We start from the raw sequence: 27,142 nt of genomic DNA, 5'->3' as shown, positions 1-27,142 counted from the left end.
CAGAGGCTGCGCACTCAGAAAGCAGAGGCTGCGCGCTCAGAAAGCAGAGGCTGCGCGCTCAGAAAGCAGAGGCTGCACGCTCAGGAAGCAGAGGCTGCACGCTCAGGAAGCAGAGGTTGCGTGCTCAGAAAGCAGAGGCTGCGCACTCAGAAAGCAGAGGCTGCGCGCTCAGAAAGCAGAGGCTGCGCGCTCAGAAATCAGAGGCTGCACGCTCAGGAAGCAGAGGCTGCACGCTCAGGAAGCAGAGGCTGCACGCTCAGGAAGCAGAGGCTGCACGCTCAGGAAGCAGAGGCTGCACGCTACTTATATTCCTAAATATAAAAAATAAACACACAGACAGAAGATTTTGTTCATATGTAACTTGTTGATAAAATGAATTCCATTGGACCGGATTCTATTCACATTCAAATCTTAAAACAAACAAAAAACTTGAAATAGAGAGAAGACCTTTATAAAGAATATTTTTTGATTTACTGTGATGTATAACATTGTCAGGTGGAGGTGGAGGGGGGGGGGGCATTTATAAAACGGACCCCCTAATGTCACAAACTTATATTTTTATGGCTACAAAAGACAAAACCTTCATGTTTAAAATTAAATAAAATCAAACTAAAATTTGTAGCCAAAACGGACCAATTATCACCAAGGCGACCGATCATTTCCACACCATAATGCTCCAGGCACCTTCCACGTGACCCTGCGGGGGGCCGGGTCTGGGATGGGGTGAGTGCAGCGCAAACCAGGGTTGGTCGGGGGGGAGGGGGCTTTGGTCAGGGGGGGGGGGGGTTGGGCGGGTCTTGTGAGTTTATTCACCTTTTCGGATTTTGTGAAGAAGTGAACTAACCCTTTAGGCTCCATTCACACTTATGCGGCTTTGAACACTAAAGTCGCATGACAAGTCGCCACCCCCTGTTTTTCAATGACAAACGCTCAAATATGTGCGACTTGAAGTCGCAGCGACTTTAAAAAGGTTCCTGCACTACTTTGGTCCAACTTTCATGCCACCTGAGTGCCGCAGACTGCAATGTAAGCCTTCAAAAATCCCATAAATGTCGCACCTGAATGTTATACGTCTGACAGTTGTCCATCATCATTGGTCAAAGCCAAAGTCGCATCCAGGTCGCACCTATCCAAAGTTGCGCTCCAAAGTCACACGAGATTGGGAGTTGTACAAGTGTGAATGGAGCCTTAGTGAACACTTCATTCCAAATATCAGCTTTTAAAATACCAGCCTGGTCATCAGGCTCCTTTCACAGTGAACCGGTGCGCTCCTCCTGCGACACGGGTGCAGCGCAATGTACCCGCGGTTTTTTCGTGATTGTTAGCTGCGTTTTGCCGAAGACTTCATCAATGTCCCAAGGTGCGCTTTCTGGAAGCACACCAAAACCAGGGGACATAATAGAAGACTATGGCACCGGCCCTGTGGGAGAAGGGCACCGGATTGGTGTGAAAGGGGCCTTAAGGAGGCTCGGCGGTCAGCAGTCTGCTGTGTCAGCGCCGGCATCCTGGGCTCAGTTCCCACAAGAGACAATTATGGAGCCTTTTATACTCTCATCATGTGTGTGCGGCTCCTGCAACTTCACCGTCTTCTCACATTCTTATAACATACCGGTGAATAACTACCCCCCTTTACCCTACTGGTGAATAACTACCCCCTCTTACCATACCGGTGGGAAACTGACCCCCTTACCATACCAGTGGGCAACTGACCCGACTCTTTCTATACCGGTGGGTAATTGACCCCCCCTTACCATACCAATGGGCAACTGACCCCCCCTTACTATACTGGTAGGTAACTGACCCCCCATGCCATAACGGTGGGTAACTGACCCCCCTTACCATACCGGTAGGTAACTGACCCCCTCCTTACTATACCGGTGGGTAACTGACCCTTCCTTACTATACAGGTAGGTAACTGACAACCCCCCTTACCATACCGGTAGGTAACTGACCCCCCTTGCCATAACAGTGGGTAACTGACCCCCCTTTACCATACCGGTGGGTAACTGACCCCCCTTTACCATACTGGTGGGTAATTGACCCCTTCACCATACCGGTGGGTAACTGACCCCCTTACCATACCGGTGGGAAACTAACCCCCCTTACCATACCGGTGTGTAACTGACCCCCTTACCATAACGGTGGGAAACTAACCCCCTTACCATACCGGTGTGTAATTGACACCCTTACCATATTGGTGGGTAACTGACCTCCATACCAAACCGCGGCAGTCTGATTATGAGGGTGGGCATGGTTTTAGGGACAGGTGTGATGGGACTGGGTACGGCTGGATGTTCCATGCTCGGTGGTCCTCACCCGGTTGGCGGTGTTCTGCTGCGCAGCGGGAAGGATTCTTGTACAAACTGCCGGCATATGGGGCAGTGCTGGAAGCGGGTCAGGCATCCGTCACACAGGCAGACGTGGCGGCAGGGCAGGAGCACCCAGTTCACCGTGTCATTCTGACAGACCACGCAGTCCTTGCCCCTGCCGTCCTGCGCCCCCTCCCCCTCCTCCTCCTCGGTCAGCCCCAACCTCTGCAGGAGCTCCATATCCGTGGCACAGTCCCGGCTCTCCTCGGCACACTCCGGCGTCGGCTCGCTCGTAGACATATAAAGTTGCTGGAATCGACAACAAACAGAACTTTTTATCACACAGAACGCCAACACAGTGCGAGACAACAACACGCAGAGCGCCACAAATGAATAAAATCTCCTTTACTCGACCAAAAGGATTTCTAATTCAGTTGGGCCAGCCTTGTGATCCAGGCACGCCTAATGGACAGCGCAGCCAGATCCTATACCTATCTGCTCGCTGCGCTGCACTTGGTCCAGGACCCGCCTCCGCCTCTAAATGGACAGCAGCAGACTAGTGAGGTCATCACTCTGACATCACATGTGCAATGCAGCAGCCCGATTGGCTCCTAGTGCTGACCCTCCCCCTCAGAGTGCATGCGGTTTTATAGATAATTATGTCCGAATCCTGTACGACATTTGGCGAGTTTGGGGGGGGGGGGGTTGATTTCAATAGACGTCTGTGCATGAACCTGCACAAATGTGTCTCAAATTCGCCCCCCCCCCCAAAGAAAGAACCCGAATGGTTGCCAGTCTAAGGCCCCTTTCACACTTGTGCGACTTTGTCCCGCAAATTGGGACTGCAAAGTCGCACGGCAAGTCTATACCCCCCCATGATTCCCAACTATCAGGGAAATAGGCTTCGCCAGTTGCGTGCAAGTGTTTCTCTGCGCATGCGCACAGGAATGGCGCTCTGGCGCACACATTTGCGCAATAGAACTGCGCTACGGCGCACGCGCATGCCCGGCTCCACTGTGCGGCGCACAAGCGCACGCATAACGTGACTTTTTGCCCGGCCTATAAAAAGGAGCTCCAGCATTCAGACAAAATTGCTGGTTTGTTTTCAGCTCTCCCGAGATCCTCGCTTCCTCTTCCTGTGTATTGCCTACCCGTTGTGACCCGGATTGTTTTCAAGACCACGCCGACCCTCTCCGGGACCCGACCTTTGGCTCGTTTCTCTGACTTCCTGCTCTCTCTGGTGTTTGACCCTCCTCTCCTGTGATCGACCCTCGGCCTGCCCTTGGATTGCCTTTGTCTCAGCGCTTCGGATTCTTACCTGTTCCTGGACTCCTCGACTGTGTTTGACCCCCGGCCTGCCTCTGGACTTTGCTTATCTCCTTATGGACGTGTTGCTGTTACTTCTGGACCTCTCCTGGGTCGCTACCTACCCACCCTGCACAGCTATCTCCTTGACCTTCACGCAAGTCAGGTGTCCTGCTGGTAGCTTGTGCCTCTCGGTGCCAACCACTCTCTGTGCCATCTTCAGGGGTGGTGTGCGCCGAGCCGCAAAAACAGCGAGCGCTCTCTGCATCTTGGCCTCGGTGAGTAAACCTTTTGCTGATATTAAACGAGTACCGTTCATATTTGTGCGACTTCAAAGTATTCCCTGCACTAAATTTGGTCCGACTTTGATGCGATTTGAGGTCCGCAGACCTCATGCTTACAGGCTTAACCACTTCCCGACCAGCGCACGACGATGTACGTCGACAGAATGGCACGGGCAGGCATATTGGCGTACAGGTACGTCCAATATTCAATGCCGCCCTGCCATCGGGAGCCTGCCGCTGGCGGCGTGCTCCCGCGCTGGTCGGGACCCCCGTGAGTCCGGTCGCGGGACCCGCGGACTCGATCGCTGCGGGCATCCCCGCGATCGTCTCACGGAGCGGCCGAATGGAGGAAATGCAGAGTAAACAGCATTTCTCCATTCTGCCTAGCAACTAGTGACGCTAATCTCTGCTCCATGTGATTGGAGCAGAGATCAGTGTTCACTAAATGAAAGCCCAACCCCCCCACAGTTAGTAACACACCCCTAGGAACACTTAACCCCTACACTGCCATCCACTGGTTAACCCCTTCACTGCCAGTGTCATTTACACAGGAATCACTGCATTTATATAGCACTGATTGCTGTATAAATGACAATGGTCCCAAAAATGTGTCAAAAATGTCCGATGTGTCCCCCACAATGTCGCAGTCACAATAAAAATCGCTGATCGCCGCCATTACTAGTAAAAAAAAAAAAAGAATAAAAAATTATTAATAAAAATGCTATAAAACTATCCCTATTTTGTAAACACTATAAGTTTTGCGCAAACCAATCAATAATCGCTTATTGCGATTTTTTTTTTACCAAAAATATGTAGAAGAATACGTATCGGCCTAAACTGAGGGAAAAAAACGTTTTTTTATATATTTTTGGGGGATATTTATTATAACAAAAAGTAAAAAATAATGCGTTTTTTTCAAAATTGTCGCTCTATTTTTGTTTATAGCGCAAAAAATAAAAATCGCAGAGGTGATCAAATACCACCAAAAGAAAGCTCTATTTGTGGGGGAAAAAGGACGTCAATTTTGTTTGGGAGCCACATCACACGACCGCGCAATTGTCAGTTAAAGCGACGCAGTGCCAAATCGCAAAAAGTGGTCTGGTCTTTGACCAGCAAATTGGTCCGGTCTGTAAGTGGTTAAAGTCGCATTAAATAAATGCGCCAAATCATGCGATTGTGAAAGGGTTCTTAGCAAAGTTTTCCTTACAAAACAGCCACAGATACATAAAAACAAAAAAAAGTTCAGGTAAGCCCAACACTCCATGTTGCCACAGTTGGAGTAGAAAGCCTACCCCCTGCCAGCATGAAGCAGTGGTCTCTCTCCAGAGGTCCAATATGTCCCCTTGCTGTATCCCAGCCAGAGCTCCCCCAATCATCAGGGAGGGGGCACTTTACTTATTGCAATGGGGCATCATGTCAGACCTCTGCTGAGATATCACTGCTTCCACACAGAGGACTCTTGCTCTCTGTGGGGGAAGCAGTGGTCTCCATGCAGAGGCTCTAATGTGCCCCCTTGCTGAATCCCAGTCATAGCTCCCCAAACAGCAGGGAGCATGCACTTTAAGTTATTAGAAAAGGAAATGTTAGACCTCTGCTGAGAGAAAACCGACAACTGCTTCCACACAGAATAGGACTCTTGCTCTTTGTGAGGAAGCAGTGGTTTCTCTGCAGAGGTCTGACACGTCCCCTTGCTGAGTCCCAGCCAGAGCTCCCCAATCAGTAGGGAGCATGAACTTTGCTTACTTGAGGCATAGCAGATCTCTGCTGAGAGACCACTGCTTCCACACAGAAAAGGACTCTTGCTCTCTGTGGGGAAGCAGTGGTCTTTCTGCAGAGGTCCAACATGCCTCCTTGAAGAGTCCCAAGACAGCAGGGAATGTGCACTCTGATTATTGGAAAGGGGGGATGTCAGATCTCTGCTGGGAGACCCCTGCTTCCACAAAGAAAAGGACTCTTGCTCTCTGTGGGGAAGCAGTGGTCTCTGCAGAGGTCCAACCTGCCTCCTTGATGAGTCCCAAGACAGCAGGGAATGTGCACTCTGATTATTGGAAAGGGGGGATGTCAGATCTCTGCTGGGAGACCCCTGCTTCCACAAAGAAAAGGACTCTTGCTCTCTGTGGGGAAGCAGTGGTCTCTGCAGAGGTCCAACATGCCTCCTTGATGAGTCCCAACCAGAGCTCCCCAAGACAGCAGGGAATGTGCACTTTGATTATTGGAAAGGGGGATGTCAGATCTCTGCTGAGAGACCACTGCTTCCACACAGAGTGCAAGTGTCTATTCTATTCAGGCTTGCGGCTGCTTCTAAAGAACATGACCTGGAAGACCTGGCAGTCCTTTTGGTTTTGATGCACCCGGCTCCGGCGCGGTCGGCTCGCCGTGGTACAAGTTGGAACACGGCGACACAAAAAGGATGCGGCTTTTCCCGGAAAGCATTTTTACCTTGAGGTCATAGAACTGTCCCTGCGCGGTGAGCAGATACTGGTTGAGGATCCTGCAGGGGAGGCTGTAACTTCTGTCCGGAACATGGAGGACACTCAGCATGGAGACCTGGAAGAGCAGACAGCGGGTCACATGGGGGGGAGGGGCACACAACGCATGGCTGGCTGTTTACCCACTTCCAGAATAAATAAAAAAAAAAAAAAAAAAAAAAAAAAAAAAGAAGGACTTTTAACCCTTTCACTGCCAGAGGCATTTTTGTGTTTTTTGCACAATAAAAAAAAAAAATAAAATAAAAAAAAAAAAAGGCCTGAAGATTCATGAAAACCCCCAAAACCTGACATACTTTCTGGAAGAAGAGACCCCGGAGAATAAAATAGCGGTAGATCAAATTTTTTTAAAAGGTACACGTAATAGTGCGAAAGGTTTAAAAAATTTAAAATTTCACAAAAAAAAAAAAAAAAAAAAAGAAGAAAGAAAGAAAAATACCACAAAGTTAATTTTAGGGCACACAAAACGCAACAGATTATCCATTCTATTGTATATGTGACTTCGGTATGTATTTATACGTTTGTTTTAATAAACTTTTTTCTGGATAAAAATTTTTTTGTAAAATATAAAAAGATGAGGATGTGCCGAGTAAGTAGATACCAAACATGTCAAGGATTATAATTTTGTGAGCCCACAAAAAACAGCGATAAACGTCTACACCCTATATTTTCCATAGGTGACATGCGTTTATCCTACTACATGCATTTACATGGAGTCGAGGGGGGGGGGGGCCCAAAAAAAAATGTTGGGGGGGTTAAGCGCTTGAGTAAAACTATTTTTTTTTTCACTAAAACTTTCTTTTTTTATCACATAGGGCCCCCTTTGTGATGATTTTTTGGGGTGGTAGATTCTCTTTCTTTGGAGACACATCATAACGTCTCACCTGTCCTCCAAAGCGGCTAATGGAGCACAGACCGAGCTTCATTATCTTCTTACACCCACCCTCCCCCCCCCCCCCCCCCATTCTGGCTGCCGAATGGGACACCAGGACCAAGAAGTGACGTTTTGCAGGTCATTACCATAAAAGAGATCATCACCGAGCTACGGGGTGTGCTGGACCTCTGCAGAGAGACCACTGCTTCCACACAGAGACCCGGATTCCGGTTCTCGGATTCGATTTGGATACTCGGCTTGGTGTCTGCCTCCCAGAACTGAATCTACCTCGAGGGGCTTGGGACAGCGCCCGTCACGTGACCACTTCAGGAGGAGAAGAATTTTGGCTCATCCTTTACGTTGGCAGAGATCACGTGACCCGCTGTCTAGGCTGCGGATTACACGATCGGTACTGAAGGGAGACCGGAGCAGCTGTTTCTCCAGGAAAGGTATTGCAGCCCTCCCATTGGCTCCTTTACTGTCCCAGCAATGCAGCTTTCTGTTCAGATCCATGAAATGGTTAATAATAATAATAATAATGTTGTGGGGGAGGGGAGCTCCACGGAGTTCCTGATATGTGATCCTCAGAAGATCAGTGTGGAATTTGGCGTTCTGCTGACACAAACCCTTTTTTCTGATCAGCGACAGGAAGTTAGGTAGCTCCTCAGTAAATATCACATGGAGGTCATTCCCAGTCTGCCATGTTCTGCCGACCAGAATAATCCACGTTTTCCAGTTACAAGAGAGAGACTGCGAGCCGCTGACCGTACGACTCCCACCCCTCACCCGACAGCAAATTTCCTGCCCGTCTGCTGTGGTCATGAGTAACATGTGTGAGCCAATGCAGGCGACTCACCCCGGGGCAGTTATGTCTGCTCACCTCTACAAAGCAAAAGCATCACTGAGAATACAGCCTATCCAATCACTAGAGAGCGGTGACATCACTGAGAATACAGCCTATCCAATCACTAGAGAGCGGTGACATCACTGAGAACACAGCCTATCCAATCACTAGAGAGCGATGACATCACTGAGAATGCAGCCTATCCAATCACTAGAGAGCGGTGACATCACTGAGAATACAGCCTATCCAATCACTAGAGAGCGGTGACATCACTGAGAATGCAGCCTATCCAATCACTAGAGAGCGGTGACATCACTGAGAATGCAGCCTATCCAATCACTAGAGAGCGGTGACATCATTGAGAATGCAGCCTATCCAATCACTAGAGAGTGGTGACTTTACTGAGAATGCAGCCTATCCAATCACTAGAGAGAGGTGACATCACTGAGAATGCAGCCTATCCAATCACTAGAGAGCGGTGACATCACTGAGAATGCAGCCTATCCAATCACTAGAGAGCGGTGACATCACTGAGAGTGCAGCCTATCCATTCACTAGAGAGCGGTGACATCACTGAGAATGCAGCCTATCTAATCACTAGAGAGAGGTGACATCACTGAGAATGCAGCCTATCCAATCACTAGAGAGCGGTGACATCACTGAGAGTGCAGCCTATCCAATCACTAGAGAGAGGTGACATCACTGAGAATGCAGCCTATCCAATCACTAGAGAGCGGTGACATCACTGAGAATGCAGCCTATCCAATCACTAGAGAGCGGTGACATCATTGAGAATGCAGCCTATCCAATCACTAGAGAGCGGTGACATCACTGAGAATGCAGCCTATCCAATCACTAGAGAGCGGTGACATCACTGAGAATGCAGCCTATCTAATCACTAGAGAGCGATGACATCACTGAGAATGCAGCCTATCCATTCACTAGAGAGCGGTGACATCACTGAGAATGCAGCCTATCCATTCACTAGAGAGCGGTGACATCACTGAGAATGCAGCCTATCTAATCACTAGAGAGCGATGACATCACTGAGAATGCGGCCTATCCATTCACTAGAGAGCGGTGACATCACTGAGAATGCAGCCTATCTAATCACTAGAGAGCGATGACATCACTGAGAATGCGGCCTATCCAATCACTAGAGAGCGATGACATCACTGAGAATGCAGCCTATCCAATCACTAGAGAGCGGTGACATCACTGAGAATGCAGCCTATCCAATCACTAGAGAGCGGTGACATCACTGAGAATGCAGCCTATCCAATCACTAGAGAGCGGTGACATCACTGAGAGTGCAGCCTATCCATTCACTAGAGAGCGGTGACATCACTGAGAATGCAGCCTATCCAATCACTAGAGAGCGGTGACATCACTGAGAATGCAGCCTATCCAATCACTAGAGAGCGGTGACATCACTGAGAATGCAGCCTATCCAATCACTAGAGAGCGATGACATCACTGAGAATGCAGCCTATCCAATCACTAGAGAGCGGTGACATCACTGAGAATGCAGCCTATCCAATCACTAGAGAGCGGTGACATCACTGGGAATGCAGCCTATCCAATCACTAGAGAGCGATGACATCACTGAGAATGCAGCCTATCCAATCACTAGAGAGTGGTGACTTTACTGAGAATGCAGCCTATCCAATCACTAGAGAGAGGTGACATCACTGAGAATGCAGCCTATCCAATCACTAGAGAGCGGTGACATCACTGAGAATGCAGCCTATCCAATCACTAGAGAGCGGTGACATCACTGAGAGTGCAGCCTATCCATTCACTAGAGAGCGGTGACATCACTGAGAATGCAGCCTATCTAATCACTAGAGAGAGGTGACATCACTGAGAATGCAGCCTATCCAATCACTAGAGAGCGGTGACATCACTGAGAGTGCAGCCTATCCAATCACTAGAGAGATGTGACATCACTGAGAATGCAGCCTATCCAATCACTAGAGAGCGGTGACATCACTGAGAGTGCAGCCTATCCAATCACTAGAGAGATGTGACATCACTGAGAATGCAGCCTATCCAATCACTAGAGAGCGGTGACATCACTGAGAATGCAGCCTATCCAATCACTAGAGAGCGGTGACATCATTGAGAATGCAGCCTATCTAATCACTAGAGAGTGGTGACTTTACTGAGAATGCAGCCTATCCAATCACTAGAGAGCGGTGACATCACTGAGAATGCAGCCTATCCAATCACTAGAGAGCGGTGACATCACTGAGAATGCAGCCTATCCAATCACTAGAGAGCGGTGACATCACTGAGAGTGCAGCCTATCCATTCACTAGAGAGCGGTGACATCACTGAGAATGCAGCCTATCCAATCACTAGAGAGTGGTGACATCACTGAGAATGCAGCCTATCCAATCACTAGAGAGCGATGACATCACTGAGAATGCAGCCTATCCAATCACTAGAGAGCGATGACATCACTGAGAATGCAGCCTATCCAATCACTAGAGAGCGGTGACATCACTGAGAATGCAGCCTATCCAATCACTAGAGAGCGGTGACATCACTGAGAATGCAGCCTATCCAATCACTAGAGAGCGGTGACATCACTGAGAATGCAGCCTATCCAATCACTAGAGAGCGGTGACATCACTGAGAATGCAGCCTATCCAATCACTAGAGAGCGATGACATCACTGAGAATGCAGGCTATCCAATCGCTAGAGAGCGGTGACATCACTGAGAATGCAGCCTATCCAATCACTAGAGAGCGATGACATCACTGAGAATGCAGCCTATCCAATCGCTAGAGAGCGGTGACATCACTGAGAATGCAGCCTATCCAATCACTAAAGAGCGATGACATCACTGAGAATGCAGCCTATCCAATCACTAAAGAGCGATGACATCACTGAGAATGCAGCCTATCCAATCACTAAAGAGCGGGGTATCCATGTGGTTTCTGGCTCTGTGTTCAGTGGTGTTCTATATTATACACATATATATGTGTATATATAGTTGGCCCGGCTCGCCCTCCCTTCTTGGTCGCGGTGACAGGTGCGCTCTAAAAACAAAGCTGTCGGAATGCGTAGGAAAGGCCGGGACTTTCTAGAAGTGAAGAAATATGTGGAGTCCGGGGCTTCCCTTCATATCTGATCGGGAGAATCAAACCGCAGCCCACAGATCTCCATCCAGATAACGAGGAGGAGACAACAAAGTGTCCGGGGGAGGGGAAGGTCCAACCTCCCCTCCCCCCCCCCCCACAATGCAACAGCGGCACGACGAACAATATTCTCCTGACTGTGGGGGAGGGGGGGCTTCCTTGATTTCAGGCATTTAGGTCATCAGCCCTCAATTCGGAGATGGAGGTGGGGGGGGGGAGGGGTCACTTTTATATGAAGTCTTTGGACAGAAATGAGAGGTTGGTGGAGACGCCGTGACACCGCACAGCAAAGAGTTAAAGGTTAAAGCAGAACTCCGGAATAATAAATCCATCGGTCATGTGACTTCTTCTAGAATCTTCCTCCAGATCTGTGCCGTCATCCAGTCTGAGACTTTCCGTAATAAAGACCACCTACTGCTGTCCTCTCTCCTTGTGCAGGGAGACTGGTCTTGTCTCCGCCCCCTCCTGTAGTTTTCTGTAGTGGGTGGAGTCTGCTGGGCCCCTCCCACAGCTCTGTTCTCTCTCCTTGTGCAGGGAGGCTGGTTGGGTCTCATCTCCGCCCCCTCCTGTAGTGGGTGGAGTCCGCTGGGCCCCTCCCACACCAAGTCAGTGGTCTCCAAACTGCGGCCCAGGGGCCAGATCTGGCCCTTGGGGCACCATTTCATTCACTGTTACCAACAAGGTGGTCCAATTCCTCTTCCCACTGAGACCAGTGAAGGGGCACTATTCCTTCAACGGACACCAAAGATGGGGCAATGTTCTTTCCCGCTGGGGGGGGGGGGATTGGTCCGGACTTTTCTACTGCCATCGTTCCACAGTCTGGCCCCCAGTTTAGAAAGTTTGGAGACCCCTGATCTAAGTGGTCAGCAGTCACAAAAGTTAAATCCTTCCTCCCCCCTCTCCATGGCCGTTATTGAGGCAGGGCAAAAGGGGGCAGCTGCCCCAGACCCAGTCATTGTTGTGGGGCCCAAAGCAGCTGCCCCTTGAGCCCACACTGCCTGAAAATAGTTTACAAGTGGATTTGGGAGTCAAAAGTTTTGACATTCCCAAACTACCCCCCCATCCCCCCTGACCCAGAAGCAATGTGCAAAACCAGCAGGCCTTCTGTAGGGGACCGGGAAAGCAGGGGATCAGTGCAGCAGGACGGGAGGACAATTAGAGAACCATGCACTATGTCTGTGTCTCTCCCCCCAGCAGCTGAAAGCCGGCGGCAGGGAGAGGGGGAGAAACCGGCTTTCAGCTGCTAGAGGTGGGGAAACAGACATGGTACTTTGTTCTCTAATGGTGCAGCAGGACGGGAGGACAATTAGAGAATGATGAACTATGTCTGTGTCTCTCCCCCCAGCAGTTGAAAGCCGGCGGGGAGGAGAGGGGGAGAAACCGTCTTTCAGCTGCTAAAGGGGGAGAAACAGACACGGTACTTTGTTCTCTAATGGTGCAGCAGGACGGGAGGACGATTAGAGAATGATGAACTATGTCTGTGTCTCTCCCCCCAGCAGTTGAAAGCCGGTGGCGAGGAGAGGGGGAGAAACCCGCTTTCAGCTGCTAGAGGTGGGGAAACAGACACGGTACTTTGTTCTCTAATGGTGCAGCAGGACGGGAGGACAATTAGAGAATGATGAACTATGTCTGTGTCTCTCCCACCAGCAGTTGAAAGCTGGCGGCGAGGAGAGGGGGAGAAACCGTCTTTCAGCTGCTAAAGGGGGAGAAACAGACACGGTACTTTGTTCTCTAATGGTGCAGCAGGACGGGAGGACGATTAGAGAATGATGAACTATGTCTGTGTCTCTCCCACCAGCAGCTGAAAGCCGGCGGCAGGGAGAGGGGGAGAAACCGGCTTTCAGCTGCTAGAGGGGGAGCCACAGACACGGTACATTGTTCTCTAATGGTGCAGCAGGACAGGGGACTATTAGAGAACAATGTACTGTGTCCGTTTCTCTCCCCTCTAGCAGCTGAAAGCCGGTTTCTCCCTCTCTCCTTGCCGCCAGGTTTCAGCTGCTGGAGGGAGAGACACAGACACGGTACATTGTTCTCTAATGGTGCAGCAGGACAGGGGACTATTAGAGAACAATGTACTGTGTCCGTTTCTCTCCCCTCTAGCAGCTGAAAGCCGGTTTCTCCCTCTCTCCTTGCCGCCAGGTTTCAGCTGCTGGAGGGAGAGACACAGACACGGTACATTGTTCTCTAATGGTGCAGCAGGACAGGGGACTATTAGAGAACAATGTACTGTGTCCGTTTCTCTCCCCTCTAGCAGCTGAAAGCCGGTTTCTCCCTCTCTCCTTGCCGCCAGGTTTCAGCTGCTGGAGGGAGAGACACAGACACGGTACATTGTTTTCTAATTGTCCTCCCGTCCTGCTGCACCGATCCCCTGCTGCACCGATCCCCATGTGTGGTCTACAGGAGGTCTGGCGGTACCTTCATATCGGCGGTCTTGCAAAAAAATAAAAAAATAATGGCCCTGGCAGTGAAAGGGTGAATAATGGCGGGCATGCCGTTCTCTCGTACACAGAATAAAGTGCGTGGCACTCAGACGTACAATGGGGTACAGCTCCCGGTCATCCGCATGAGACAATGTCAGCAGAGCTATAAGTGGATAACGAGTGCGGGGAACGGCGCCAAAATCCTCAATCTCGCTGTCCTCTGGCAGCCGGACCAGAATTTCTTCTTTGCTTTCTTTCTGGACGCTAAATAGACGAGCTAAGGAAAGCACGACACTGGGGGGGAGAAAATGGGGGGGGGGGGGGGCATCATACAGCAGATCCTGGGGGGGGCTCCATCTGCACCCAGGTATTCCTTGAGAGACACAAGAACCACAACGGGTGAAAAGACAAAAGATGCCAAGAACCTGAATTACACCTGGTATCAACTTTTGCATCCCTGTACAGCAGAACTCAGACAGAGAGGGAGAAGCAGCACAAGAAGCCAATCGATTCATGTGCCAACAAGGAACAAGCTGATAGAAGGGGAGAGCAGAGTGACAGATATATGAGCTCACTGTGCTGCTTCTCCTTTCACTGTCCAGTCAAATTATGGGGGCTCATCCAGGACTACCTGGACTCAGAGGAAGGACTCAGGTTAAATGATGCCAAATTTGTCTTGGTAGCCGCACAGGGAGCCAATCAGTTCATGTACTGATAAGAGGCATCCTGAGAGGAGGAGAGAGCAGAGTAACAGAGAGATGAGCCAATCTTTGTACTGCTTCTCCTTGCACTGTCCAGTCAAAGTATAGAGGCTCATCCCGCAAGGTAAATATGGCAGCAAAATATCCAGTTTGACCCTCTCCCAGTCTGAGTGTTTTCTACAGGTACTTGAAATTCTAGAAACAACCCAAAAACCTTATTTAGCAGCTAACTGACTGTCACCAAAACCAGATTTGCTGGGGCAGTCTTGGCCCTCTGTCCCATCAACGCCGTGTCCCGGGATCACAGCATCAACTATAACCGAGTTCCTGTACATGTGCAACAACTCAGAAAGGCTGCATGTCTGCAGTCTCTGATCGTCTCCTGTAATGTGTCTGCAGTCTCTGATCGTCTCCTGTACCGTGTCTGCAGTCTCTGATCGTCTCCTGTACCGTGTCTGCAGTCTCTGATCGTCTCCTGTACCATGTCTGCAGTCTCTGATCGTCTCCTGTACCGTGTCTGCAGTCTCTGATCGAGCCTGTACCGTGTCTGCAGTCTCGGATCGTCTCCTGTACCATGTCTGCAGTCTCTGATCGTCTCCTGTACAGTGTCTGCATTCTCTGATCGTCTCCTGTACCATGTCTGCAGTCTCTGATCGTCTCCTGTACCGTGTCTGCAGTCTCTGATCGTCTCCTGTACCGTGTCTGCATTCTCTGATCGTCTCCTGTACCGAGTCTTCAGTCTCTGATCGTCTCCTGTACCATGTCTGCAGTCTCTGATCGTCTCCTGTACTATGTACTATGTCTGCAGTCTCTGATCGTCTCCTGTACTATGTCTTCAGTCTCTGATCGTCTCCTGTACCGTGTCTGCAGTCTCTGATCGTCTCCTGTACCATGTCTGCAGTCTCTGATCGTCTCCTGTACCATGTCTGCAGTCTCTGATCGTCTCCTGTACCATGTCTGCAGTCTCTGATCGTCTCCTGTACCATGTCTGCAGTCTCTGATCGTCTCCTGTACCGTGTCTGCAGTCTCTGATCATCTCCTGTACCGTGTCTGCAGTCTCTGATCATCTCCTGTACCGTGTCTGCAGTCTCTGATCGTCTCCTGTACCATGTCTGCAGTCTCTGATCGTCTCCTGTACCATGTCTGCAGTCTCTGATCGTCTCCTGTACCATGTCTGCAGTCTCTGATCGTCTCCTGTACCATGTCTGCAGTCTCTGATCGTCTCCTGTACCGTGTCTGCAGTCTCTGATCGTCTCCTGTACCGTGTCTGCAGTCTCTGATCATCTCCTGTACCGTGTCTGCAGTCTCTGATCGTCTCCTGTACCGTGTCTGCAGCCTCTGATCGTCTCCTGTACCGTGTCTGCAGCCTCTGATCGTCTCCTGTACCGTGTCTGCAGTCTCTGATCGTCTCCTGTACCGTGTCTGCAGTCTCTGATCGTCTCCTGTACCATGTCTTCAGTCTCTGATCGTCTCCTGTACCGTGTCTGCAGTCTCTGATCGTCTCCTGTACCATGTCTTCAGTCTCTGATCGTCTCCTGTACCATGTCTGCAGTCTCTGATCGTCTCCTGTACCGTGTCTTCAGTCTCTGATCGTCCCCTGTACCATGTCTGCAGTCTCTGATCGTCTCCTGTACCATGTCTGCAGTCTCTGATCATCTCCTGTACCATGTCTGCAGTCTCTGATCATCTCCTGTACCATGTCTGCAGTCTCTGATCATCTCCTGTACCATGTCTGCAGTCTCTGATCATCTCCTGTACCATGTCTGCAGTCTCTGATCATCTCCTGTACCATGTCTGCAGTCTCTGACCATCTCCTGTACCATGTCTTCAGTCTCTGATCGTCTCTTGTAATGTGTCTGCAGTCTCTGATCGTCTCCTGTACTATGTCTTCAGTCTCTGATCGTCTCCTGTACCATGTCTGCAGTCTCTGATCGTCTCCTGTACCGTGTCTTCAGTCTCTGATCGTCTCCTGTACCATGTCTGCAGTCTCTGATCGTCTCCTGTACCATGTCTGCAGTCTCTGACCATCTCCTGTACCATGTCTGCAGTCTCTGACCGTCTCCTGTACCATGTCTGCAGTCTCTGATCGTCTCTTGTAATGTGTCTGCAGTCTCTGATCGTCTCCTGTACTATGTCTGCAGTCTCTGACCATCTCCTGTACCATGTCTGCAGTCTCTGATCATCTCCTGTACCATGTCTGCAGTCTCTGACCATCTCCTGTACTATGTCACTATTATGTGTGGCTCTTTAGTGATTTTTTTTTTGGGGGGGGGGGGTCACATTAGAGACCCCCTATACCTAGGAAGTGGCCCCCGTAGCTCTATGTATGGACTCTGTGTTGTAAAATCCATCTTCACCATGAAAATAAACAAAATGTTTTATAGGCTAGCATACAATTACTGAACATATACTGCCCCCTGGTGGTGAGATGGTGGAATTGGTGGCAAAGTACAGGTGTTTTACTTATGGAAAGGAACCCCTTTAGATGGGGGAAAAAAATCTGAGACTGATTCTAACCATTCACAACAAGAAAATGTTTCGGGTAATGTGAGAAGTACGGGGACCCGGGGCCGTTTCGGGTAATGTGAGAAGTACGGGGACCTGGGGCAGTTTCGGGTAATGTGAGAAGTACGGGGACCTGAGGCAGTTTCGGGTAATGTGAGGAGTACGGGTACCAGGGGCAGTTTCGGGTAATTTGAGGAGTACGGACACCCGGGGAGTTTCGAGGATGTGAGGAGTACAGGGACCCGGGGCGGTTTTTATGAGGAGTACGGAGATTCTGGGCCGTTCTGGGTAGTGTAAGGAGTACTGGGAGTCGAGGCAGTTTTGGGTAATGTGAGGAGTACGGGGACCCGGGGCTGTTCTGGGTAATGTGAGGAGTACGGGGACCCGGGGCAGTCTCTGGTAATGTGAGGAGTACGGGGACCCGGGGCAGTTTTGGGTAATGTGAGGAGTACGGGGACCCGGGGCAGTTCTGGGTAATGTGAGGAGTACGGGGACCCGGGGCAGTCTCTGGTAATGTGAGGAGTACGGGGACCCGGGGCAGTCTCTGGTAATGTGAGGAGTACGGGGACCCGGGGCAGTTTTGGGTAATGTGAGGAGTACGGGGACCCGGGGCAGTTCTGGGTAATGTGAGGAGTACGGGGACCCGGGGCAGTCTCTGGTAATGTGAGGAGTACGGGGACCCGGGGCAGTCTCTGGTAATGTGAGGAGTACGGGGACCCGGGGCAGTCTCAAGTAATGTGAGGAGTACGGGGACCCGGGGCAGTTTTGGGTAATGTGAGGAGTACGGGGACCCGGGGCAGTTTTTATGAGGAGTACGGGGATTCTGGGCCGTTCTGGGTAGTGTAAGGAGTACGGGGAGCCGAGGCAGTTTCGGGTAATGTGAGGAGTACGGGACCCGGGGCAGTTTTTATGAGGAGTACGGGGATTCTGGGCCGTTCTGGGTAGTGTCAGGAGTACAGGGAGCCAAGGCAGTTTCGGGTAATGTGAGGAGTACGGGGAGCCGGGGCTGTTCTGGGTAATGTGAGGAGTACGGGGACCCGGGGCAGTTTTGGGTAATGTGAGGAGTACGGGGACCCGGGGCCGTTCTGGGTAATGTGAGGAGTACGGGGACCCGGGGCCGTTCTGGGTAATGTGAGGAGTGCGGGGAGCCGGGGCCGTTCTGGGTAATGTGAGGAGTGCGGGGAGCCGGGGCCGTTCTGGGTAATGTGAGGAGTGCGGGGAGCCGGGGCCGTTCTGGGTAATGTGAGGAGTGCGGGGAGCCGGGGCCGTTCTGGGTAATGTGAGGAGTGCGGGGAGCCGGGGCCGTTCTGGGTAATGTGAGGAGTGCGGGGAGCCGGGGCCGTTCTGGGTAATGTGAGGAGTACGGGGAGCCGGGGCCGTTCTGGGTAATGTGAGGAGTACGGGGAGCCGGGGCCGTTCTGGGTAATATGAGGAGTACGGGGAGTCGGGGCCGTTCTGGGTAATGTGAGGAGTACGGGGACCCGGGGCCGTTCTGGGTAATGTGAGGAGTTTGGGGACCTGGGGCAGTTTTGGGTAATGTGAGAAGTACGGGGAGCCGGGGCCGTTCTGGGTAAATGTGAGGAGTACGGGGACCCGGGTCAGTTTCGGGTAAATGTGAGGAGTACGGGGACCCGGGGCAGTTTCGGGTAAATGTGAGGAGTACGGGGACCCGGGGCCGTTCTGGGTAATGTGAGGAGTACAGGGAGCAGGGGCCGTTCTGGGCAATGTGAGAAGTACGGGGACCCGGGGCCGTTCTGGGTAATGTGAGGAGTACGGGGACCCGGGGCAGTTTTGGGTAATGTGAGGAGTACGGGGAGCCGGGGCCGTTCTGGGCAATGTGAGAAGTACGGGGACCCGGGGCCGTTCTGGGTAATGTGAGGAGTACGGGGACCCGGGGCAGTTTTGGGTAATGTGAGGAGTACGGGGAGCCGGGGCCGTTCTGGGTAAATGTGAGGAGTACGGGGACCCGGGGCAGTCTTGGGTAATGTGAGGAGTACGGGGAGCCGGGGCAGTTTCGGGTAAATGTGAGGAGTACGGGGACCCGGGGCCGTTCTGGGTAATGTGAGGAGTACGGGGACCCGGGGCAGTCTTGGATAATGTGAGGAGTATGGGGACCCGGGGCAGTGTTGGGTAATGTGAGGAGTACGGGGAGCCGGGGCAGTCTTGGATAATGTGAGGAGTATGGGGACCCGGGGCAGTGTTGGGTAATGTGAGGAGTGCGGGGAGCCGGGGCAGTGTTGGGTAATGTGAGGAGTACGGGGAGCCGGGGCCATTCTGGGTAATGTGAGGAGTACGGGGACCCGGGGCACAGAGGAAGGATACACATGCTGCTCCCTGTGCCGGTATTGGTTGTTGAGCGTCTCCTCCAGCGCTCCGGGGGTCATTATCAGGAAGCGGTAGGCATGTCTCTGTAGGACCTCCTGCACCTTCTGTACGCTGCAGCCCCAGTAACAGGTCAGGGTGCTCTTCTCCAGGCAATGAGGCCGCAATGTTATTCCCGCTGCAGACAAAACAAACAAATCTTTATCAGTAAGCTGCAGTGTACACCGCCATGGCCGCCCGCTCCTGCAAGCTAAGATTTTGTAGGATTATTTTTGTTTCTAAAGCTGAACTCCAGGCAATGCCGGCAGCGCGAGTACCTGAATGTGACCTGGTATTAGCCTCCTGTACAGCAGGGCTCGAGTGTGACAGGAAGAAGCAGCACAAGGAGCCAATCAGGTCATGTGCTGACAAGAAGCAGGCTGATAGGAGAAGAGAGTGGAGTGATAGAGAGAAGAGCTCTTCAACGTTCTGCTTCTCCTTTCACTGTTCACTCACAGGCTGGGGGCGGGTCCAGGATGACCTGGGCTCAGAGGAAGTGGGCGGAATAATGCTGGTAATTATTCTAATGGCAGTTATTTCCTGTTGAAGAGATTGGTCACTTCAGCTGGCTATGCATGTGTGTGTGCTGGGTAATCGTTTCTTCCCCAGGATTGCTAATCAGGATACACTACTGCAGGGAATGGCAGAGGAGGGGTGGAGGGCACTAAATAGAGACCAATAGAGGAATTGGCAGGGAGGGATGGAGGGCAGTAGAGGGATTTTGTAAAGAGCGGTGGAGGACACTGAAGAGATTGGAAGAGAGGGGTGGAGGACACCGCGCAGAGGTCAGTGGAGGACGCCGCGCAGAGGTCAGTGGAGGACGCCGAGCAGAGGTCAGTGGAGGACACCGAGCAGAGGTCAGTGGAGGACACCGCGCAGAGGTCAGTGGAGGACACCGCGCAGAGGTCAGTGGAGGACGCCGCGCAGAGGTCAGTGGAGGACGCCGCGCAGAGGTCAGTGGAGGACACCGCGCAGAGGTCAGTGGAGGACGCCGAGCAGAGGTCAGTGGAGGACACCGAGCGGAGGTCAGTGGAGGACACCGCGCAGAGGTCAGTGGAGGACACCGCGCAGAGGTCAGTGGAGGACACCGCGCAGAGGTCAGTGGAGGACACCGCGCGGAGGTCAGTGGAGGACACCGCGCGGAGGTCAGTGGAGGACACCGCGCGGAGGTCAGTGGAGGACACCGAGCGGAGGTCAGTGGAGGACACCGAGCGGAGGTCAGTGGAGGACACCGAGCGGAGGTCAGTGGAGGACACCGAGCGGAGGTCAGTGGAGGACACCGAGCGGAGGTCAGTGGAGGACACCGAGCGGAGGTCAGTGGAGGACACCGAGCGGAGGTCAGTGGAGGACACCGAGCGGAGGTCAGTGGAGGACACCGAGCGGAGGTCAGTGGAGGACACCGAGCAGAGGTCAGTGGAGGACACCGCGCAGAGGTGGTGGAGGTTGGTGGAGGTCGGAGGGCACCGAGCAGAGGTCAGTGGAGGACACCGAGCGGAGGTCAGTGGAGGACACCGAGCGGAGGTCAGTGGAGGACACCGAGCGGAGGTCAGTGGAGGACACCGAGCGGAGGTCAGTGGAGGACACCGAGCGGAGGTCAGTGGAGGACACCGAGCGGAGGTCAGTGGAGGACACCGAGCGGAGGTCAGTGGAGGACACCGAGCGGAGGTCAGTGGAGGACACCGAGCGGAGGTCAGTGGAGGACACCGAGCGGAGGTCAGTGGAGGACACCGAGCGGAGGTCAGTGGAGGACACCGAGCGGAGGTCAGTGGAGGACACCGAGCGGAGGTCAGTGGAGGACACCGAGCGGAGGTCAGTGGAGGACACCGAGCGGAGGTCAGTGGAGGACACCGAGCGGAGGTCAGTGGAGGACACCGAGCGGAGGTCAGTGGAGGACACCGAGCGGAGGTCAGTGGAGGACACCGCGCAGAGGTCAGTGGAGGACACCGCGCAGAGGTCAGTGGAGGACACCGCGCAGAGGTCAGTGGAGGACACCGCGCAGAGGTCAGTGGAGGACACCGCGCAGAGGTCAGTGGAGGACACCGCGCAGAGGTCAGTGGAGGACACCGCGCAGAGGTCAGTGGAGGACACCGCGCAGAGGTCAGTGGAGGACACCGCGCAGAGGTCAGTGGAGGACACCGCGCAGAGGTCAGTGGAGGACACCGCGCAGAGGTGGTGGAGGTTGGTGGAGGTCGGAGGGCACCGAGCAGAGGTCGGTGAAGGGATTGGAAGAGAGGGGTGGAGGGCACAGAGCAGAGGACGGTGAAGAGATTGGAAGAGAGGGGTGGAGGGCACCGAGCAGAGGACGGTGGAGGGCACCGAGCAGAGGACGGTGGAGGGCACCGAGCAGAGGACGGTGGAGAGATTGGAAGAGAGGGGTGGAGGGCACCGAGCAGAGGTCGGTGAAGGGATTGGAAGAGAGGGGTGGAGGGCACAGAGCAGAGGTCGGTGGAGGGATTGGAAGAGAGGGATGGAGGGCACAGAGCAGAGGACGGTGGAGGGCACCGAGCAGAGGACGGTGGAGGGCACCGAGCAGAGGACGGTGGAGGGCACCGAGCAGAGGACGGTGGAGAGATTGGAAGAGAGGGGTGGAGGGCACAGAGCAGAGGACGGTGAAGAGATTGGAAGAGAGGGGTGGAGGGCACAGAGCAGAGGACGGTGAAGAGATTGGAAGAGAGGGGTGGAGGGCACAGAGCAGAGGACGGTGGAGGGCACCGAGCAGAGGTCAGTGAAGGGATTGGATGAGAGGGGTGGAGGGCACCGAGCAGAGGACGGTGGAGAGATTGGAAGAGAGGGGTGGAGGGCACAGAGCAGAGGACGGTGGAGAGATTGGAAGAGAGGGGTGGAGGGCACAGAGCAGAGGACGGTGGAGGGCACCGAGCAGAGGTGGTGGAGGTTGGTGGAGGTCGGAGGGCACCGAGCAGAGGTCGGTGAAGGGATTGGAAGAGAGGGGTGGAGGGCACAGAGCAGAGGACGGTGGAGGGCACCGAGCAGAGGACGGTGGAGGGCACCAAATGGAATAATTGGAGTCCAACATTAATCACTCACTTGTTATGTTGGCAGTATCGGGGTTCACAATCTCCAGTCCAAAGGGGTTCTTTACTTGTACCATCCGCTTCCTGGAGAGGAAAGTATTGGAGGCGGAGTCATCGGAATTCCTCAGGATGACGGGAACATCTACACCGAACCTGGGCATGGTAACAAGTAAAGAACACTCAGACATTCAGGCAAATGTTGCCGAAATGAAGGAAAAATTATTTTATCAAGTTTATTTTAATATAACGTCATGTGATCAGAATTGAAGAGGTCTATTTATAAAATCTTTGGCTCCGCTATCACCTACAATCCCTGTATCGTTTACTAATATATTTACTATGATCACCAGCTCCATCTAGTGGCTATAATGCTGTACTTTCCTGTTTGTGGTATTTCTGCATTACAGCCACTAGATGGAGCTGATTTACATAATGAGGTAAAATTCAAAACGATGAGCGACAGCTGAGCGAAGGCTGAGGACATTCCCACCGCGATTCTTTCCTCCGTGTATCTAAAACCAAAAGATCTATTTTTAGCTTGAGAGGAGTCGAAAAAAAAAAAACACAGAAATCCTTTGTCAGTTTTCTGGTGTCCCATTGGAGGGATTTGCACTCACTTCCTGTCCTGAGGTGAGATCTCTCCAATGTGAGGGAAATCCCCGGATGAAGGAGAAGACTCCACCAAGTGGTGTCGGTGACAATGCCGGGTGCTGGACTTTCCATGTCCCGGGGGTCACGTGTCCCTGGCACTCTGCACAGCCCCTCCCCCAATAACCAATCCGAGCACACAGAACCTTCTCACTGCAGGGCCCGAGCTACGGCAACCAGCAGGCTGTGATTTGCCCCCTAGGGGCTGTAGTTTTTGGGGGGGGGGGGGTGGTCTAACCCTACCCTGCTCCATCCAAAACCAGGGGAACAGAACAGCTCCACACAGAATGGACAGAAGTGTCGGGTCTCCTAATATTTATAAGATCACCCCACCAAATAGGGGCTATAGAGACTATGAAGCACCAATGGGCCCTACCTTATCACCCCTCCGTTTTGAGGGTACACACGAGGAATAACTCCACACCACCACCCCCCCCCCCTTTCCCTCCCTACCCCCTTCTCCCGCCATTCCTTACCAACAGCAAGGGAAGGAAGGAAAGAAAAAAGGAAGTAAGGAAGAAAAGAATGAAGAAAGTAATGAAGAAGGGAAGGAAGGAAAGGAAGAAGGGGGGGAAGGAGGGAGGAAGAGCAGGAAGGAAGGAAGGAAGGAAGGAATGAATAAGGGAAGGAAGGGGGGGGAATAATGGAAGGAAGAAGAGCAGGAAGAAAGGAAGAAGGGAAGGAAGGAAATGAAAGAATGAAAGGAAAGGATGTAGGGAAGGAATGAAGGAAGAAAGGAAGGAAGTAGGGACGGAATGAAAGGAAAGAATGTATGGAGGAAAGGGAAGAAGGGAAGGAAGGAAATGAAAGGAAAGAATGTAGGGAGGGAAGGAATGAAGGAAGAAAGGAAGGAAGTAGGGACGGAATGAAAGGAAAGAATGTATGGAGGAAAGGGAAGAAGGGAAAGGGGAAGTAAGGAATGTAGGGATTGAAGAGAGGGAAGAATTGAAGGAAGACCTCCGGGTTGGATGAATAGGACAGTTGTCGCTCACTCGCCCTCTATATAAGGTATGGGATGGTTGTCGGACACTAGCTCCATACATATTGGACATAATTGGCATTGGCAGAGGATGTTCTCAGGTCTCAGATGACACCAGGCTGACGCCGTGCGAGAAGAAGCAGATGGAAGCGGTACTCAAAGCCCGAAAGAAAGAAAGTTCACAAATGAATAAAAAAAAAAAAAAAAGGAAGAATGGAAAGAAGGGATGGAAGGAAGGAAGGAAGGAAGAAGGAAGGAATGTAGGGACTGAAGAAAGGGAAGAATGGAAGGAAGTCCTCCGGGTGGGACGGTTGTCGCTCACTAGCCCTCTATATACGGTATGGGACGGTAGAGAGATGCTAGCGCTATACACATTGTATATAATTGGCAGAGGAGGATGTTCTCAGGTCTCAGATGACACCAGGCTGACACTGTGAGAGAAGCAGCAGATGGAAGCAGCACTCACCAACCCAGCAGAAAGAAAGAAAGGGAATAAGAGAAGGAAGGAATGACGAAGAGTAGGAAGGAAGGATAGAAGGAATAAGGGAAGGAAGGAAGAAAGGTAAGGAAGGAAGAGGAGCAGGAAGAAGGGAAGGAAGGAATGAAGAAGGGAAGGAAGGAAGAAGGGAAGGAAGAAGGGAAGGAAAGAAAGTAAAGAATGGAAGGAAGGAAGAAAGAACGGAAAAGAAGGAAGGAAGAAAGGAATGTAGGGAAGGAAGGAAAGGAATGTAGGGAAGGAAGGAAAGAAAAAAAAGGAAGAAGAGCAGGAAGAAAGGAAGAAGAGCAGGAATGTAAAGAAGGAATAAGGGAAACAAGAAGGGAAAGATGGGAAGGAAGGAAGGAAGGAAGGAAGGAAGGAAGGAAGGAAGGAAGGAAGGAAGGAAGAAGGGAAAAAAGGGAAGGAAGGAAGGGAATAAGGGAACGAAGGAAGAAGGGAAGCAATGCACGAAAGGAAGGAATGTAGGGAAGGAAGTAATAATGGGAAAGAAGGGATGTAAGGAAATAAGGGAGGGAGTAAGGGAGGGAAGGAAGAAGAGCAGGAAGAAAAGAAGAATGGAAGGAATGTAGGAAAGAAAGGAAGGAATAAGCCAAGGAAAGAAGGGAGGGACTAAGGGAAGGAAGAAGAGCAGGAAGAAAGGAAGAAGGGAAGGAATAATGGAAGAAGGGAAAAAATTAAAGGAAAGAATGTAGGGAAGGAAGGGCAGGAAGGAAGTTAGGAAGAAGGGAAAGGGGAAGTAAGGAAAGTAGGGATTGAAGAAAGGGATAAGGGAAGGAAGAAGAGTAGGGAGAATGGAAGGAATGGAAGGAAGGGAAGAAGGGCAGAAAGGAAGGAAAGAACAAGGGAAGGAAAGAAGGAAGGAAAGAATGGAAGGAACACCTCCGGATGGGATGAAAGGGATGGTTGTCGCTCACTCGCCCTCTATATACAGTACGGGACGGTTGTCGCTCGCCCTCTATATACAGTACGGGACGGTTGTCGCTCGCCCTCTATATACAGTATGGGGTGGTTGTCGCTTGCACTCTATATACAGTATGGGACAGTTGTTGCTCACCCTCTATATGGCCCTCTATATATGGTATATATGGTATAGGGTGGTTGTCGCTCACTCGCCCTCTATATACAGTATGGGACGGTTGTCGCTCACTCGCCCTCTATATAGGGTATGGAATGATTGTCGCTTGCCCTCTATATATGGTATGGGGAGGTTGTCGCTCACTCTCTATATACGGTATGGGGCGGTTGTCGCTCGCTCTCTATATACGGTATGGGGCGGTTGTCGCTCGCCCTCTATATACGGTATGGGACGATTGTCGCTCACTCGCCCTCTATATAGGGTATGGGACGGTTGTCGCTCACTCGCCCTCTATATACAGTATGGGACGGTTGTCGCTCACTCGCCCTCTATATACGGTATGGGACGGTTGTCGCTCACTCGCCCTCTATATACAGTATGGGACGGTTGTCGCTCGCTCTCTATATATGATATGGGACGGTTGTTGCTCGCTCTCTATATATGATATGGGACGGTTGTTGCTCGCTCTCTAGATATGGTATGGTAAGGTTGTCGCTCGCTCTATATACGTATGGGACGGTTGTCACTCGCTCGCCCTCTATATACGGTATTGGACGGTTATCGCTCGCTCCCCCTCTATATACGGTATTGGACGGTTGTCGCTCGCTCTCTATGTATGGTATGGGGTGGTTGTCGCTCGCTCTCTATATATGCTATGGGGCGGTTGTCGCTCGCTCTCTATATACAGTAGGGAACGGTTGTCGCTTGCCCTCTATATACGGTATGGGACGGTTGTCGCTCGCTTGCCCTCTATATATGGTATGGGGTGGTTTTCGCTCGCTCGCCCTCTATATACGGTATGGGACGGTTGTCGCTCGCTCTCTATATACTGTATGGGACGGTTGTCGCTCGCCCTCTATATACGGTATGGGGTGGTTGTCGCTCACTCTCTATATACGGTATGGGACAGTTGTTGCTCACTCGCCCTCTATATACGGTATGGGACGGTTGTCGCTCGCCCTCTATATACGGTATGTGAACGGTTGTCGCTCGCTCTCTGTATACGGTATGGGACGGTTGACACTCGCCCTCTATATACGGTATGTGACGGTTGTCGCTCTCTATATACGGTATGGGACGGTTGTCGCTCGCCCTCCATATACGGTATGGGGAGGTTGTCGCTCGCCCTCTATATACGGTATGGGGCGGTTGTCGCTCGCTCTCTATATACGGTATGGGGCGGTTGTCGCTCGCTCTCTATATACGGTATGTGACGGTTGTCGCTCTCTATATACGGTATGGGGCGGTTGTCGCTCGCCCTCCATATACGGTATGGGGCGGTTGTCGCTCGCCCTCCATATACGGTATGGGGCGGTTGTCGCTCGCCCTCTATATACGGTATGGGGCGGTTGTCGCTCGCTCTCTATATACGGTATGGGGCGGTTGTCGCTCGCTCTCTATATACGGCATGGGGCAGTTGTCGCTCGCTCTGGCTCCATACATGTTGTATATAACTGTCAGACTCGGAGGATGTCCTCAGGTCTCAGATGACACCAGGCGGACACTCACCAGCCCAGCACCAGGCCGCAGGTAACCAGGAAGCAGATGAAGACCACCGCGATGTAGAAATGAGGGGAATATCCGTACAATGTACTGAGGACCGTGGCCGGCATCGCCGCTCCCCCTCACACCGGATCTCCCTCCCGTAGCTGTCACCTCCATGGCGGCGCTGA

At 52.0% G+C, this 27,142-nt stretch overlaps 1 protein-coding gene across 1 annotated transcript; it reads right to left on the bottom strand.

Moving 5' to 3' along the window:
* Positions 1-344: 344 nt before the first annotated feature.
* Positions 345-27,142, bottom strand: CGRRF1 (cell growth regulator with ring finger domain 1). Its single transcript, XM_077466659.1, has 6 exons — positions 26,979-27,142; positions 22,282-22,421; positions 19,198-19,375; positions 13,786-13,933; positions 6,338-6,445; positions 345-2,618 (listed from the first exon to the last, which is right to left on the bottom strand). The coding sequence occupies exons 1-6, from the start codon at positions 27,080-27,082 to the stop codon at positions 2,313-2,315; spliced, it is 984 nt and encodes a 327-aa protein (XP_077322785.1). The 5' UTR covers positions 27,083-27,142; the 3' UTR covers positions 345-2,312.

This window comes from Lithobates pipiens, unplaced genomic scaffold (genome assembly GCF_037356315.1).
Source record: "Lithobates pipiens isolate NorthernLeopardFrog02 unplaced genomic scaffold, aLitPip1_a1.2 Scaffold_37, whole genome shotgun sequence".
Classification (NCBI taxonomy): domain Eukaryota; kingdom Metazoa; phylum Chordata; class Amphibia; order Anura; family Ranidae; genus Lithobates; species Lithobates pipiens.
The sequence above is the reverse complement of the archived record's forward strand: the minus strand, read 5'-3'. Positions and strand labels throughout refer to the sequence as shown.

Excerpts from the sequence above, each read along its gene's own strand:
- CGRRF1 (XM_077466659.1), bottom strand. The coding sequence starts at position 27,082 with ATGCCGGCCACGGTCCTCAGTACATTGTACGGATATTCCCCTCATTTC. Across the intron at positions 22,422-26,978 it reads TGCGGCCTGGTGCTGGGCTG|GTTCGGTGTAGATGTTCCCG; the intron begins GTGAGTGTCCGC and ends TACCATGCCCAG. Across the intron at positions 6,446-13,785 it reads ACCGGGAGCTGTACCCCATT|GTCTCCATGCTGAGTGTCCT; the intron begins GTACGTCTGAGT and ends CTGCTCTTCCAG.